Raw genomic sequence first — 17,963 nt, forward strand, 5'->3', positions numbered from 1 at the left:
TCATAAGAACATAAGAACATAAGAAATAGGAGTAGGAGTAGGCCATCCAGCCCTTCGAGCCTGCCCCGCCATTCAATAAGATCATGGCTGATCTGTCGCTGCTCAGTTCCACTTTCCCGCCCTCTCCCCATAACCCTTAATCCCCTCTCCTATCAAAAACCCATTAATCCGCGTCTTAAAAATATTTAGCGAGGCAGCCTCCACCACTTCAACGGGCAGAGAATTCCAGAGATTCACCACCCTTTGAGTGAAGAAGTTCCTCCTCAACTCCGTTCTAAACCGCCCCCCTTTTATCTTGAGGCTGTGCCCCCTAGTCCTATTGTCTTTTTTGAGCGGGAAGAGTCTTTCCACCTCTATCCTATCCATCCCATTCATCATCTTATACGTCTCAATGAGATCTCCTCTCATTCTTCTAAACTCTAACGAGTACAAGCCCAGTTTATTCAGCCTCTCCTCATAGCTCAACCCCCTCAACTCCGGTATCAGCCTAGTAAACCTCCTCTGCACTCTCTCCAAGGCCAAAATATCTTTGCGCAGGTACGGCGCCCAAAACTGCACACAGTACTCCAGTTGCGGCCTCACCAATGCCCTATACAGCTGCAGCAAGACCTCCCTACTTTTATATTCAATCCCCCTCGCTATGAAGGCCAGCATCCCATTCGCCTTCCTGACCACCTGCTGCACCTGCAAGCTGGGTTTTTGCGACTCATGCACAAGGACCCCGAGGTCCCTCTGCACCGTCGCCTGCTGCAGTTTTTCGCCTCGTAAGTAATAGTCCTTCCTACCATTTTTCCTACCAAAGTGGACCACCTCACACTTGCCAACATTAAGTTCCATTTGCCATTTCCTGGCCCATTCGCCCAGCCTATCTAGATCCTTCTGCAGACTCTCCACACCCTCCGCACAATTTGCCGTTCCCCCAATCTTGGTGTCATCAGCAAATTTCGACACCCTACACTCGGTTCCCTCCTCCAGATCATCTATATAAATGGTAAAAAGCTGAGGCCCCAGCACCGACCCCTGGGGCACTCCACTAGTCACCATCCGCCAATCCGAATAGCACCCATTGACCCCCACTCTCTGCCTCCTATTTGACAACCAATCCTCTATCCACGCTAACACCCTACCCCCAACTCCATGTCCCTCGACCTTCTGCAATAACCTCTTGTGAGGCACTTTGTCAAACGCCTTCTGAAAATCTAGAAAGACCACATCCACCGGCTCTCCTCTATCCACCGCCCTAGACACATCCTCATAGAACTCCAGTAAATTTGTCAGACACGACTTCCCTTTAATGAAACCGTGCTGCGTCTGCTCTATCAATCATTCAATCATGGCTGGTATTTTCTCATCTCCATTTTCCTGATTCCTTTATTAATGAAGAACTTATCTATCTCCTTCTTAAAGACACTCACTGACCTGACCTCCACAGCCTTCTGCAGCAAAGCATTCCACAGATTCACCACTCTCTGGCTGAAGAAATTCCTCCTCATCTCTGTTTTAAAGGATCGTCCCTTTAGCCTGAGGTTGCGCTGTCTGGTTCCAGTTTTTCCTATTAGTGGAAACATCCTTTCCACATCCACTCTATCCCAGGCCTCGCAGTATCGTGTAAGTTGCAATAAGATCCAACGAATACAGACCCAGAGTCCTCAGCTGTTCCTCATACGACAAAGGGAGAATATGCAAATTCCACACAATCACCCGAGGCTGGAATTGACCCCGGATTGCTGGAGCTATGAGGCAGCAGTGTTATCCACTGTACCCCTGTGCCACCCCCTCTGTCATCAGGGCTCAGATTGTGAGAATTGTAGAAAGGTGGAAAATACTACAAGTATTTGAATAAGGGGTAAATTGGGAATCTGCAAATTTCCACAACTTACTGGACCTACCCCAGTAAAAAGTACCCTGAAATGTATGATGTTTACTCTTGGGTGGGGGTGTGGAGGTGGCATCGCAGGTGCAAAATAGAATTGAACCTGAACTTCAGAAGCAGGGAGTAGGCAGCCACAGAGGCTGGTGAGTACCAAGTTGGGATGACGTGAAGACACACCTTGGTTCTCTGGGACATTGTTCTAGTTGTTGTGTTCTCTGTTATACCTGCTCACCCAACCCCATAACCCTCCATACTCTCCATGCCATCTCTTTTGCCATTCACCCAGTATCCACTATGGGCAGATCTCATGACCCATGTGGAACTGTAAACAATTGAAAATACAGCTCTCATCCAAACTTGGTAGTGGGGAAAAGAAAACACCCACTCATAAAACTTCCATTCAAAGATATTAATTCTCCAAGTGATTAATGTCTTCTAAAAACAAAAAAAACTTATTATTCGCCCTATGGGGTCTGAATATATCATCCTACCTGCCATAGGAGTTGGAATGGGTGAGGAGTGGACCATGGAAAGAGGTCCATTGATCTTGGTTGGGATTTTATGGTTTTGGGAAAAGTGAGGTCATAAAATCCTACCCCATAATTAAAACAACTAACTTTTTAAACTATCAATCGCGCTAAACTCAGAACCTCCTTGTGAGGTAACTGTAGCATTTGAAACTCAGCCCAGCATTCATAAGAATATAACAATTGCTCTTGGGTAAATGTCAATTGAGAGCTCTATTGAAACTGTATGACTATGTGCTAATGTTTTTTTTCCCCCAACCTATAACTGTCAAAGTAGTCCATCCATCAAAGGGGTTTGTTTCTAAACTCTCATTAAAAGAAACAAGCTGCAGTTAAAGTTTAAAGAGCATAATTCAAAAACAGACTTCAGATCATGATGGTTATGATTACCTTATGTCACAGAACCACACTCCCCCAATTGGTGGACGCGCCCTCGCCCTTTACCTGAGTCTGCCTGCCCAACCTGCTGAGGTGTGGGGACCAACATGAGAACTTCTCTCTTTTCCTTCTACTCTTTCTTCTCTCTCCTTTGCTGTCTCTCTCTATTTTCTCCACTCACTAGGTTATAGCCTGGGCTGATTGAGTGCTCAGTTGGTTTTCCAGCAGCGTTCCTCTGCCTTCTTACTTTTATATTATTACCGTCATTACCGATGCAATTAGATGGGACTTGGGCGGGGTGGGTACCAGGGGCTTGTCCCCTGGCTATAGGGAGCCCTGTGCCCAATTGTGTTGGAATGAACAAGCGGGCACTGTGTGGCTCTATCTGTGTTTGTTTGCTATGTAAAATAAAAGAACATTTTTAATAAACATATTAAAAAAAATTATTACCTCATCCACCCACCCTTCAGGGATGTTTATGTCTACTCCATCAAGGTTAAAGTTCTTTAAGCAGCCAAAGTGAGATCTGTTTGAGCCTGGCTCTAAGTTGAACTGGACCAGCTGAGTTGGGTTTCCCACCTGTGTGAATCACAGCCTATACGCACTCCCTGCCACCTCTCCCCTCCCCCGCCCCCCCCACATCTCCCTCCATCCCCTACTAGCAAAGTGTTGGATCTGTTAGAAATAGGGATGGGGCTTCAGCATCCAGGTCACACCCACCATTTTTAAAAGGTCGATAGAGTCTGCCTGAGAGCCCATCTTACTTCAGTGGTGCAGTTACCCGGCGAGCCACCAGTGGGAGCTCTATACCCATGTCTAAAATAAATATATCCAAAAGGCTGAAGAATAATATGGGCGCAAAGTAATGTCCATAGGGAGTGTAGTTAAGAAAGCTGATTAATTCTAAATACTCAACGTGAGGATAACCAGCAGCTAATGTTTTAATGTGTGTTTGAGAAAAATACAAAATACTTAAGTAACATATTAATAATGTCTCTAAGAAATAAATTTATAACATGCCAGTAAAATGGAACATATATTCATGAAACATACCAGCACAAGTCAGGCATAAATTATGCAACAAAGTAAATTACCCGTGTATATCCAGGCCAGAGGATAATGCCAAATGATAATGGCGCCTTCATTGGATATTAGAGCCAGTTTCATAGCGTCATAGGAAGCTATTTTTGGGAGAGAACTTCCGTAAAATGGACAGGTGAATGAAGGATCAATATTTTAAGTGTCAGATTATAATTTAGAACATAGAACAGGACAGCACAGTACAGGCCTTCGGCCCTCAATATTGTGCTGAGCTATGTCCAAACCCAAGATCAAGCTATCCCACTCTCTATCGTTCTGGTGTGCTCCATGTGCCTATCCAATAACCGCTTGAAAGTTCCTAAAGTGTCTGACTCCACTATCACAGTAGGCAGGCCATTCCACACCCCAACCACTCTCTGAGTGAAGAATCTACCTCAGACATCCCTCCTATATCTCCCACCATGAACCTTAAAATTATACCCCCTAGTAACAGTTACATCCACCCGAGGAAATAGTCTCTGCATGTCCACTCTATCAATCCCTCTCATCATCTTATAAGCCTCTATTAAGTCGCCTCTCATACTCCTCTGCTCTAAAGAGAAAAGCCCCAGCTCCCTCAACCTTTCCTCATTAGACCTACCCTCCAAACCAGGCAGCATCCTGGTAAATCTCCTCTGCACTCTCTCCAATGCTTCCACATCCTTCTTATAGTGGAGTGACCAGAACTGAACACAATATTCCAAATGTGGTCTCACTAACGTCCGGTATAGAACATAAGAAATAGGAGGAGGAGTAGGCCATCTAGCCCTTCGAGCCTGCCCCACCATTCAATAAGATCATGACTGATCTGAAGTGAATCAGTTCCACTTTCCCGTTTTCTCCCCATAACCCTTAATTCCCTTGTCTACCAGAAACCTATCTACCCGTGACTTAAATATATTCAGTGAAGTAGCCTCCACCACTTCAATGGGCAGAGATTTCCAGAGATTCACCACCCTTTGAGTGAAGAAGTTCCTCTTCAACTCTGATCTAAACTGCACCCCCCCTCCCCCCGCTTATCTTGAGGCTGTGCCCTCTAGTCCTGCTATCCTTTCTAAGCGGGAAGAATCTCTCTACCTCTATCTTATCTATCCCCTTCGTTATCTTATATATTTCTATAAGATCCCCCCTCAGCCTTCTAAACTCCAGGCTAGCATAGTTGCATTGTTGCAGCATAACCCCACGGCTCTTAAACCCAAACCCCCTGTTAATAAATGCTACACACTATAAGCCTTCTTCATGGCCCTATCCACTTGGGTGGCAACCTTCAGAGATCTGTGGATATGAACCCCGAGATCTCTCTGTTCCTCCATGTTGCTCAGAACCCTGCCGTTGATCCTGTAATCCGCATTCAAGTTTGTCCTACCAAAATTAATCACCTTGCACTTATTAGGGTTAAACTCCATTTGCCAGTTTTCGGCCCAGCATTTTTGAGCGACAAAATGATCATAAATCAGTTGACATGTTGATTAAATTAAACTCTGTAATTAATTATTTGGGTGTACTTTGAGATAACTGAGATAACCAAATTGTTTAATTGACCAAGCTTCTGATACGAAAAGAGAGATCTGTAGAGAAAACCCAGTGCCACTGTTGTGTCATTGCACCTATCTGGAATCTTTTCTTCGTTCAAAGTCTTTGTCTATTTAATGCTTTTGTTTCATATTTGATTTATTATTGTCACATAGAATCGTAGAATCCTACAGTGCAGAAAGAGGCCATTCAGCCCATCTAGTCTGCACCAACCACAATCCCACCCATCCCCTATCCCCATATTCCTACATATTTACCCATTAATCCCTCTAACCTATGCATCCCGGGACACTAAGGGGCAATTTAGAATGGTGAATCAACCTAGCCTGCACATCTATGGACTGTGGGAGGAAACCAGACACACACAGGAAACCCACGTAGACACAGAGAGAATCTGCAAACGCCACACAAAGTGACCCAAGCCAGATTCAAACCCAGGTCCCTGGAGCTGTGAAGCATCAGTGCTAACCAGTGTGCTATCATGCCGCCCGCTGTATTAGCATAAAGTGAAAAGTATTGTTTCTTGTGCACTGTAGATAGAGAAGGAGAAAGTGCAGAATGTAATATTACAGTCATAGTTAGGGTGTAGAGAAAGATCAACTTATTGCAAGGTAAGTTCATTCAAAAAGTCTGACAGCAGCAGGGAAGAAGCTGTTCTTGAGTTGGTCGGTTTGTGATCTCAGACTTTTGTATCTTTCTCCCAACAGAAGAAGGTGGAAGAGAGAACGTTCAGGGTGTGTGGGATCCTTAATTATTCAAAACTATGGTCAGAATCATAGAATTCCTACAGTTATAGAAGGATGCTGTTTGGCCCATTGAGTCTGCACCAATCACAATCCCACCCAAGCCCTATTCCTGTAACCCCACACATTTATCCTGCTAACTCTTCAACACTAGGGTCAATTTAGCATGACCAGTCAACCTAACATGCACATCTTTGGACTGTGGGAGGAAACCAGAGCACCCGGAGGAAACCCACGCAGACCCGGGGAGAATGTGCAAACTCCACACAGACAGTGACCCAAGGCCAGTATTGAACCTGGGTCCCCTTGGCTCTGTGAGGCAGCAGTGTTACCACTGTGGCGTCCCAATTATGCTGGCTGCTTTGCTAAGGCAGGGGGAATTTTCTATGTTTTAATAAAATTAGTTTTAAAAATAAAATTTTATTGCACTAGAAAGGCTGAATTTCGCTTACCTCTGCAAGTTTACTTATCAAAGTTTTTTTTAGAACTTTCTAAAGAAATCCGGCCAGAATTCCCCACTTCAGGGAACAAAAAAAGGTTTCAAAACTCTTGGGCTTGACTGATCAATGGTCCCATATTTTCTCATGGGATCGACTTGCAAAGGCAAATAAAGGACAGAAACTGGATAGGCTTACAAACTGATATCAACCCACAAAATTGTGATTTCTATCCGAAGGTTAAAATATGAAAATCAATGTGCAGCTGAAATTGTAAAGTGGTTTTTATTGTCACGTTGTACAATAGCAATAGGTAAGACAGCAATTTTGAAGAATTTTAGATCTGTTTAACACCGCCTTTAGTGCTTTGTTTCACGTTTTTTCCTTCAGTTCTCCATAAATATTATATATGGTGCATTTATTGTTGATATTCAATTTCTGGAAAACACATTTAATACAGCAATACTTTAGAATTTCAACTCCGGCAGTTAAACCACATTTTTTTCAAAAAAAACATATTTACACATGATAGGTCTTCTCACATTGCACATGATATAAAACGCTTTTAAACATCTTAATTTAAGAATAAATTATCACAAAAATTACAGAATTACTCCAGCTTATTCATTCTTTCCTGGTCCCTCTTGCTTTGCCGTGGAGGCTTTTGCTCATGTGGGGAAAATGGACAGTGGGCGTCCTCTCGGTCGGCCCGTACAATCCCAAATTCCTCGCCGCTGCTGATTTCCTGGGAGGTTTAACACTCGGGAAAGGGGTGAATGTCTGCATCTTCAAAGAGCCAGTCCTGTGCCCGGGATCGGACATCCCCTTCTCCGAATCTGAAGAATCAGACGAGTGCCTCTGGCTTGGCGATGGGCTGGGCGGCTCAGTCGCACTCGCCTCACTCTGGCTCAAGTCCAACCTCTTTAGCTGGTGCTGAATCACGTTCACGTTGTCACTGGCGTCCCTGTAAACCGGCTCGGAGGACTGCCCGTCCGCCTGCACCGAGACCCGGTCCTCTATGCTTTTACTCTCAGCTTCTGTGCCGGCTGCGGAGCTGAGACAGGATTCTTCCACCGCTTTGTCGCTTCTCTCTTTAGTGAGCTGAGTCTGCTCCTCCATCAGCCCGATGGTGTCCCCGTGGCTCAGCTGAGCCTTGGACCTTGCTAGGTTTTTCCGGTGAACTCGGATATGAGTGCGCCACGGTGAGTTGAGCTTTGACTTTATGTCCTCCTGGGGGGGCTTTGCCCCCGGTACGTGAATGACAGCGTTCCTGGTGATTCGGTTCGTAGTTCTCAGTTTCTTCCCCAGAAGCAAGTGATTCATCATTGGAGTTTGGTTCATCTGCGAAGGCAGGATAGTGGTGACTGGCCCTTCACCTGTGAAACGCACAATATAAAAAGAACAACCCACTGGTTAATAAATGACAGGAATGGTCATACCTTCTGACTGTGGAGTTCCACCACCACTTCCCCAAAATCTTTCAAATAAATCCCAGCTGGGGCACACAGCTCATACCGAAACTTCAAACAAAAGCATCAATCATCATGCGTTACGCTGCGAGTTAATAAGCCTTGGATGAACTTGTAAACAAGGTGTAATCGAAGTAAGGGCAGGTTTAACTCCGATCCTGCGGGGCACATGTCCATTTCACATAGGTAGATGCCTGCAATTCAACGTGAGTGTTGGCAGTGGCACTCCACCACGCAAAGAACATTCGTATTACCATGGGGTTCTGTCAAGGTTGGGGAAGAGACCACAGAGCTTTATTCCAAATCTAACCTGAATGTAAAAGCAAAATACTTTTGGAATCTGAAACGAAAGCAGAAAAAACTGGACAATTTCAGCAGGGTCTGGCTGATCTGTGGGAAATAGAGCTCTGATGAAGGGTCATGTGGACTCGAAACATTGGCTCTATTCTCTACCCACACATGCTGTCAGACCTGCTGAGATTTTCTAAGCTGAATGCTTCTGCTGATAGAAAAAGGAAATTTGGAGCAATTTTTCCCACATTGGCAACTATTAACTTGATAAAACTGGCCTAAAGGCATTTGAAAATAGATCCTTCTCTTTAATTTGTCCATGGGATGTGGGAATTGTTGGCTGGTCCAGCATTTTTACTGCCCATCCCTCCCTAAGGGCAGTTGAGAGTCAAGCACATTGCTGTGGATCTGGAGACACATGTAGGCCAGACCAGATAAGGATGGCAGATTTCCTTCCCTGAAGGAAATTAGTGAATCAGATGAGTTTTTACAACAATTGACAATGGTTTCGTGATCATCATTAGACTTTTAATACCAGATTTTTATTGAATACAAATTTCACCGTCTGCCATGGTGGAATTTGAAGCTGGGTCCCCAAAGCATTATTCTAGATCTCTGGATTACTAGTCCAGTGACATTACCATTATGCCACTGTCTCCTCATGATGAATGGCTGTTTCTCAGAGTAAAGGAAGGTAATATAGTGGGGTTCTCTATGGGGTATTAGAATCATTGCTTTTTTTGATCAATGTTAATGATCTATCTTAGGATGTACAGGGTGCAATTTCAAAATTTGAGGATGACACAAAACTTGGAAGTATCGTGAACTTTCAGGAGGATGGTGATAAACTTCAAGAGGACATTGATGGGCTGGCGGATATTAAAAAAGAAATTTAAAGTGGAGAAGTGACATTTTGGTGGGAAGACTATGTAAACTAAAAGATACATTCTAAAAGAGAGAGCATGACAGAGGGATTTGGGGGTAGGTGTGCAGAGATTTTTGGAGGTGATCAGGCAGGTTGAAAAGGTGGTTAGTAAGGAATCCTGGGCTTTGTAAATAGAGGCACAGAGCACAAAAGCAAATATGATTGGTGGGATTTTGTGGCCTCATTTGTCCCACCATCAATGGATCTTCCCACTGTGCAGCCCTTGCCCGCTCCAATTCCAGTGGGAGATGGGGGTGATAGAATTCTGGTGGGGTTATGAGGAACGTTTATAAAACATTGGGTCAGCTGGCATATCGGTTCATTTTATTTATTATTGTCACAAGTAGGCTTACACTGATACTGTAATGAAGTTACTGTGAAAATCCCCTAGTCGCCACACTCCAGCACCTGTTTGGGTACATTGAGGGAGAATTTAGCATGGCCAATGCATCTAACCAGCACGTGGGAGGAAACTGGAGCACCCAGAGGAAACCCACTCAGACACGGGGAGAAGGTGCAACCTCCACACAGACAGTGACCTAAGCTAGGAATCAAACTCAGGTCCCTGGTGCTGTGAGGCATTAAATTAAAACTTACTGCAGCACACAGACAAATCAGTGTAGAAGAAACCAATTTGGCCCATGCAGCCTGCTCTCTGATGAAGCAATCTACCTAGGCCATATCCCCCTATCCTTAACCCACTAATCCCATTAACCAACACATTTTGGGACAAGAAGGGGCAATTGAGCATGGCCAATCCACCTAATCTGCACATCTCTGGACTGTGGTAGGAAACTAGAGCACCTGGAGGAAACCCACACAGACTCAGGGAGAACATGCAAACTCCACACAGACAGTGACCCAAGATGAGAATCGAACCCGGTTCCCTGGCGCTGTGAGGCAGCAGTGCTAACTACTGTGCCGTCCTGCTAGAGAGATGACCCTAACTCCTTTGGAGGCAGGACTACATAGGGAACGTCAAAATGTTCTAGGTGTCCTTGTTCACCAGTCACTGAAGGTCAACATGCAGGTGCAACAGGCAGTAAAGAAGGCAAATGGCATATTGGTCTTCATTGTGAGAGGTTTCGAGTGCAGGAGCAGTGGATGTTTGTTGCAACTAGAAGAACTAGAGGTAAAACAAGGACATTTTATTTTAATGCAGCAAATGGTTAGGAATTCATTACCTGAGAATGTGGTGGAGGCAGATTCAGTCAGAGCTTTCAAGAGGGAATTGGATAATTATCTGAACAGGAAGTGAATTGCAGGATCACAGGGAGAAGGGAGGGCACTGCAACTAGCTGAGTAGCTTTGACAGAGAGCCAACAGACTCAAAAATGTGGATTGGCAGAGTTTCAGACCGCACACTGATGGCATTTTCTGAAAATGCATTAAAGCCACTTGGAAACAAAAGGGTGTTGTTATCCATTTGCACAGGAGGGTTGTGGGATATTCCTTCTTCTCGAGATAAACATAAAACTACTTTCAAAGGAGAAAAAAAAATGGCAGCAGGTTTGATTAACACTCTTCCAGGCAACCTGTAGATGGGTGGAATTTTTTTTTATTCATTCATAGGATGTGGGCATCACTGGCTAGCATTTATTGCCCATTCCTGAGGGCATTTAAGAATCGACCACATTGCTGTGGGTTTTTGGGTGCGACACAATGGTAAAATTGGGCCCTTAGTGTCAGGGAGATTAGCAGGGTAAATACATGGAGTTATGGGGATAGGAACTGGGTGGGATTGTTGTTGGTGCAGACCTGATGGGCCAAATGGCTTCCTTCTGCACTTAGGGATTCTATGATTCTACGGTTATTGTACACGTTAATGTGTACAAGGTGGATGATACAAAAATTATTTTCTCTCCCTTCCCATTATTTCTACAGGACGCTAACTGCTGTGCTGTGACTGGTTGTCAGGAGATATAGGCCTGTTCTGCCTTAATTTGCTGTCTTGAACCTTCCTTCACTTCTGAGGAGGAAGAAAGATGTTCCTGGTGTTTATGTTCCAATCACAACATTTAACCCCACACCCTGCTCCCGCTACCCCCTCCCCTGTTCCCACTCCCCGCTCCCCCTTACAACATATAAAACTGGAGATCTTTGTGTTAGCACGAGGTTGCAACAAATGAAAATATGGTCTATTTCTCACTAATAATCAGAAACATTCAACAAAAAAAACAAGTTTTGTTACTCAGTTGTGGGACATGGGCATCACTGGCTGGCCAGCATTTATTGCCCATCCCTAGTTACCCTTAAAAAATATGATTAAGTGCTTGAACTTATTTAACTAATATTGTGAGACCAGTAGGCTTGATGATGCATTAAGTTGTCACAAGTTGCTTGAAAAAAGGAAAGGGTTATATGAGAAAAAAATGCTTTGTTGGAAGGAAGGAAGGAAGAAAGAGACAATAGATTAGTGCATTACAGGGAGAGAACAAGGTTAGTTCACATCAAGGTGTTTTCATTAGTACCTCAGTATATTATTGTGATATGAAATAAAAATAAAATCATAAACACTAACTTCTTCCAATAGCATTATTCAGCTTGTCTCTGGGATCTGGGATGACCCCAGAATTAATTTCGTCTTCTGTTCCTAATTGAAAAAAAACAAAAAAATTAAAAAGAAACTGGACAAAATGAGTCAGTCTGAACAGTGTTTTTCTTGTAGATAAGGTAACCAGAAATCCTCCTCATGTTAGAATTGATATGATGGTTCTGAAAATACCTCTTTCCAAATGCCTTCCTGCCTTTTTCACCTGCTACTTCATGTAAGCGTTTTGTCTTTTTTTGCCATTTTTTCACCCTTTCTCTTCCATGAAAATCATATATCTCCTGAAGGGGCAAGTTCCACAGTCCAGGATCTTATTCAAATGACCAGTTGCTTGGGTCACTGTCTGTGCGGAGTCTGCATGTTCTCCCCGTGTCAGCGTGGGTTTCCTCCGGGTGCACCAGTTTCCTCCCACAATCCGAAAGACGTGCTGCTTAGCTGCATTGGCCATGCTAAATTCTCCCTCAGTATACCCAAACTGGTGCCGGAGTGTGTCAACTAGCGGATTTTCACCATAGCTTCTTTGCAGTGTTAATGTAAGCCTACTTGTGACACTGATAAGTAAACTTAACCTTCATTTATGAGACCGGGTAGCGAGTTTCAGCAACCAATAGTTAAAGGAAGATGTTATAGTCAGGTTTAACCCTGTTCCCACATAACGCTCACATATAAGCATTTCCTAACAAGCAGTCATTGAATTGCAATTGGAAGAGGAAACCCTGGCTTATTTTATCCCTTCCACTTAACTGACACTGTGATCAGTCCAACACTAATCCATCACATTGAACCAATGGCCTTTTGGTCTGTAGGATTTAGCAGCACATTTACTGGCACTTTTATCCCATACTCCACTGGGAAGGATTTCATGGTGTATTTCAACATGGTTATCTTCAATCACTTACATTAAATTCCAAACTAAAGCTATCCATTGCTGAAGTTGCCTCATTAAAGTAGTGCGACAGTTAGATCTTCACAAGGATGTAACCAAAATTGAAAATCTCCTCTCCTCAGTGTCCAAGGCTTCAACGTTCTTTTTTGGTCATACAGAGACCACAACTGCACACAGTAGTGCAAGTGTGCTCCAACTAATATTTCTTCCACTTTTTCATCCCTTTCCTTCCATCTCTTTTCCAACTTATTCAGGACGGTGGGGGTGGGGTTGTTATAGTCCCTCACAATTCTGTGCTCTTACTAATTTTATAAATTTGTATCCTTTCTTACTATCCATGAATAGTTTAAAGTTTATTTATTAGTCACAAGCAGGCTTACACTTAATGAAGTTACTGTGAAAATCCCCTCGTTGCTACACTCTGGCACCTGTTCTGGTACACTGAGGGAGAATTCAGCATGGCCAATTCACCTAACCTGCACATCTTTGGACATCTTTGGAGGAAACTGGAGCACCTGGAAGAAACCCACGCAGATACAGGGAGAACATGCAAACTCCACATAGACAGTGACCCAATCTGGGATTCGAACTTGGGTCGCTGGCATTGTGAGGCAGCAGTGCTAACCACTGTGCCAACCCAATAACAGATGAGGAAATCTGACGAATAGTTAGAATCCTATTTAACTGCTTAAACATGTCAATGCCATAACTGAAACCAAGACATTGAAGCTTCAACTGGGACAGGAACTATACTGAAGCTTCACGTTCAGTTTTCTTCTGGTGACATGATTGGTGATTAATGGTTGCAATGACCTGGGCGGTTCTAACATACGCAGCAAGCCTCTTGTATTGGTGCCATTTGAGTTGCGTTGTGACCGAATTATGCCAATGACCAGTTAGCCGCCCCACTGAACCTACATCTCCAGTTCAATCCTAAAGCTATCACCACAAATATTAACAGTAGTTTATAGCCTCAAGAAGTGGTGAATAACAATGAAAATGGAAACAAGGCACGGAGCCAGGCCAACAACGTCAGAATGCAGTTAAATGAACTGTAATAGTAGAAAACAATAGACCTTCCAGCATATCACAAATTTAAATTCAGCCTCAATCCCTTGTATCGCTATAATGAATAAGGCATCAATTGAAACATTGGCCTGTCAGTCAATTTTGTAGCTCAGGATTTTCTTCATGGGAATACTTGGAGAAGATATCTGAGATGATGCATTGTTTGGGAGAAGATTTCTCGTGTTAAGTGGCAATCACGTATGCAACTTCTGCATTCGAAAAGCAAGCTTTACAACACTGTGAATGCTTTCCTTTTTTCAATAATTTCCCTTTCACAAATGAAAAGCACACACACATCTACCAATACAAAATGCAGGCGGATGAGTTTCCTTCTCTCAATTAAATATCTGTCCGTATCCTGGAAATGCTGCTGGGGTCCTGAGCGATACTTTACCTGCTTTGATGAAGATGAGTTGGGCCTGTTGCTCCTGCTGCTTCTTCTTTATCCGGATATACTGCCGCTTCAGTGCATTGATGTCAGTTGTCATACGTTCCATCATCATGCTGTTAAACACAGAGTGGTGCTCACTGCGGCTTGCATCGATCGCCCCGGGGCTGAGCTCTGCAATGTTGCTTGATTTCAGGATTTGCTCGTCCTGCTGATCTGGAGAAATCACAACCAGAAAAATGGAAATCTTTTAAATGTCGACATTATTCCTCTCACGTTTAGGCTCAATGGAAGGGCAAACTGCAGACTTCATCAGTGATATGCTAACAGTTATAGTACCTGACAATGCTCCAAAGAGATAGCGAATAAGATCGTGATTGCAAATGCAATATTACTATGTGGGTGGCACAGTGGTTAGCACTTCTGCCTCACAGCGCCAGGTATCCGGGTTTGATTCCGGCCTTGGGTGACTGTCTGTGTGGATTTTGCACATCCTCCCCATATCTGTGTGGGTTTCCTCGAGTTGCTCCAGTTTCCTCCCACAGTCCAAAGGTATACAGGTTGGGTGGATTGGCCATGCTAACTTGCCCCTTAGTGCCTCAAGATGTGTAGGTTAGGGGGATTAGACATGGGAAATGTGTGTGGGGTTATGGGGATAGGGCAGGGAGAGACCCTGGGAAAGACACTCTGTAAGAGACTCCATGGGCCAAATGGCCTGTTCTGCACTGTAGGGATCCTATGATACTGCAGCCTTAAAAACAGACTGTAAATGTTGCGGTACAAATTGCACATTTACACAAGCTGGAACTGGTGACCAGGCTCAATTAACATACACTATTCATTTCACGCGAACAGAAAAAGCAAATCATCCGCATGAAATACCTTCACCACGAGTTAAAATACTTCAGTTTTTATTAATGGGTGTCCCAGTTATTTTGGAACTTTGTGCTTGGTTGAGTTGTCGACCCTGCAAACAATGGCGATAGTTTCTTTTCATATTGAATATATTTAAGTTGGTCTTCAAAACAATGGAAAACATGCATATAGATTGCCTCCTGCCCTCTCCTGCTCCACCGCAGTGACTCTGGCAGAGAGCCCATTCACACAAGCCTGGGCCTACTTACCTGACAATGACTGCTGGGAATTACCTTGACAGGGTCTGGATCAGCAGACTCTGCTGCCAAGAATTTCCTCAAAGCTGCTGCCACCCCACTACTGGTTGCATAGTAAAATCCTGTTTACAAGTTTTAACAAGCTTTCTATTCCAGGTACGGCGGAGTTACAGCAGCAGGGTGTGATCCATCCAAGATAAATTCCTGGCTATTGATGCAAATATGTGTTAATTACTGCATGAACAACTGGCGGAGACCCTGCAGGGTAAAGTATCTAGTGTAACAGCCAACTGCAGGCTTTAACCTGGGTACAAATGACAAGTGCTACACAAAGGTGAGAAGAAAGGTTACTTCCTCACAAATATGTCGCTGTCACTTTAGCAGGCATCAATGAATGTATCTGCTTTGTCACTTGTCTACAAACTCGTGCCTACAGCTTCACTCTCCTTTTCCTTCACTTATTTAGGTTATCCTTAACTCTGAGGAAGAGTCATCCAGACACAAGACATTAACTGTACTTTCTCTCCCCACAGATTCTGTCAGAACTGCTGAGTTTTTCCAGTATTTTCTGTTTTGTTTCAGTTTCCAGCATCAGCAGTAAAAGCATCTTGAATTCTCCATTCCCTTAGCTTTGGCTCAGGATTTTAATGGGCTGAGATGACATTTGGACTTTTCCAAAGGCTTTCTGTCATTTTACTGGGCCATTCCCTTTAATTATTCCCATTGCTTAGAGTCCACTTCCATCAAGAGTTCCAGAGCCCAACTGGTTATTTAACAAGTGTTTCAGAAGTGTTTTTGAATGGACCATTTAAATACCTTACATTAAGTTGAATTAAATGTAAATTAATAATAGATTCTGATGTTTTGATTTTGTTCTTTGTCCATTAATGAGACCATGGTGCTGACTACAAGCCTGTCCAAACTTCCAGGTAGATTAAAAAAGTGCAGATGGAACTAAATGGACATCATTGCGACTCTGATTTGATTATCTTTTGATAGCACCTTCCAAACCCATGACCACTACCATCTAGAGGGACAAGGGCAGCAGACACATGGGAACGCCACCGCTTGCAAGTTCCCCTCCAAGCCACTCACCATTCTGACTTGGAACAACATTGCTACTCCTTCACTTGATCAAAACCCTCCCTAACAGCACTGTAGGTATACCTACACTACATGGGCTGCCACAGTTCAAGAAGGTGGCTCTCCATTATCATCTCAACGGCAAATACAGCTGGGCAATCAACAATGATCAATGATGCCCATGTCCTTGAACAAATAAAATAGAATTTGAACTGTTTCAATTTAGAATCATGGAATCCTATAGTGCAGAAGGAGGCCATTCGGCCTATCAAGTCTGCATCGACCACAATCCCACACAGGCCCTATCCCCACAACCCTGTGCATTTATCCTAGCTGGTCCCCCTGACACTAAGAGGCATGGCCAATTCACCTAACTCGCACATCTTTGGACTGTGGGACAAAACTGGAGCACCCAAAGAAAACCCATGCAGACACAGTGACCCAAGCCAGTAATCAAACCTGGCTCCCTGGCGCTGTGAGGCAGCAGTGCTAACCACTGTGCCACCATGCCACCTACTTAAATTTAGGCTTTGTTTTAATCATTAAATATGATGCCTTTGCTACATTGTTAAACTCATGTTTTCCAAACCAATAACCCTTTTTGCTGTTAACCCTTCGATGCTTCCAGTTTTTAGAAAGAGAACTTGAGAATTTCGTTGAAGATTTACCTTTGACTTGTTTCTGATACCTCTGCAGTTCTGGTACAAGAAGACTAAATGGTCCCAGACAGCCGACTGCAGAGGCTATTATATCTTCATCATCCAAATCAATCTCTTCATCACTGTCTTTCGTTTTACTGAGATTCCTGTAATAAATGTCAGGGGTGGGAAGGAAAATCAATTTAAAGCAATAAGTGTGATCCAAATGGTACAATCTCAAATGATACAAAAATGAGGCAGATCAGAATATTTTTACAAAGATCAGCCATTGCATTAGGTGAAAGGCTCCCTGTGCAGCTGTGGTGCTATAATTTAAGATCACTTTCATTTGTGGCTGACATTGAATTCAGACCTGTAGTTTGTGGTCAAAGTTACATTGCTAATGGGAGTGAAACAGGGCAAAGGCTCAAAACTGAAAGCATATCACACCAATTGCAACTTTAACTTCTCTCATACAAGGGACAAAGCAGAAACCACATGCACTTTTTCGAAAGAGGTGGCGGCAAGCAAGGCAGCAGAAACGTATGCTGCAAGGCTCAAGAATTTAATGGTATACTAAGATTATCAAAGATCAGCACCTTTTTGCAGTTTGAATATTTGGAATAGCCAATGATCAAACTCTGTCACCAAGGGGTGACAGATATTCAGAATCACTCTGGGACAGCACGGTGACACAGTGGTTAGCACTGCTGCCTCACAGCACCAGGGACCTGGGTTCAATTCCCGGCTTGGGTCACTGCCTGTGCGGAGTTTGCACATTCTCCCTATGTCTGTGTGGGTTTCCCCTGGGTGCTCTGGTTTCCTCCCACAGCCCAAAGATGTGTGGGATAGGTTGATTGGCCAAGCTAAATTGCCCCTTTGTGTCCCGGGATGAGTAGGTTAGAGGGGTTAGTGGGGCAAATATGTGGGGTTACAAGGATAGGGCTTGGGTGGGATTGTTGTCAGTGCAGGCTTGATGGT

At 43.8% G+C, this 17,963-nt stretch overlaps 1 protein-coding gene across 4 annotated transcripts in view; it reads right to left on the reverse strand.

Moving 5' to 3' along the window:
* Positions 1-6,837: 6,837 nt before the first annotated feature.
* The window catches only part of tbc1d30 (TBC1 domain family, member 30), a 71,086-nt gene continuing 59,960 nt past the window's right edge, over positions 6,838-17,963 (reverse strand). For 2 of the 4 annotated variants that reach the window (XM_080191149.1, XM_080191151.1), the window contains 4 exons: positions 17,013-17,149; positions 14,156-14,365; positions 11,778-11,849; positions 6,838-7,947 (listed from right to left, as the gene is read on the reverse strand). In XM_080191149.1, the coding sequence (XP_080047275.1) occupies positions 7,196-7,947; positions 11,778-11,849; positions 14,156-14,365; positions 17,013-17,149 (1,171 nt within the window). In that variant the 3' untranslated portion in view covers positions 6,838-7,195. The remainder of the gene's footprint in view (positions 7,948-11,777; positions 11,850-14,155; positions 14,366-17,012; positions 17,150-17,963) is intronic. The other 2 variants (XM_080191150.1, XM_080191152.1) reach the window with 1 other exon arrangement.

Source organism: Carcharhinus amblyrhynchos, chromosome 6 (assembly GCF_965287045.1).
Source record: "Carcharhinus amblyrhynchos chromosome 6, sCarAmb.v2.hapA, whole genome shotgun sequence".
NCBI classification, from domain to species: Eukaryota; Metazoa; Chordata; class Chondrichthyes; order Carcharhiniformes; family Carcharhinidae; genus Carcharhinus; species Carcharhinus amblyrhynchos.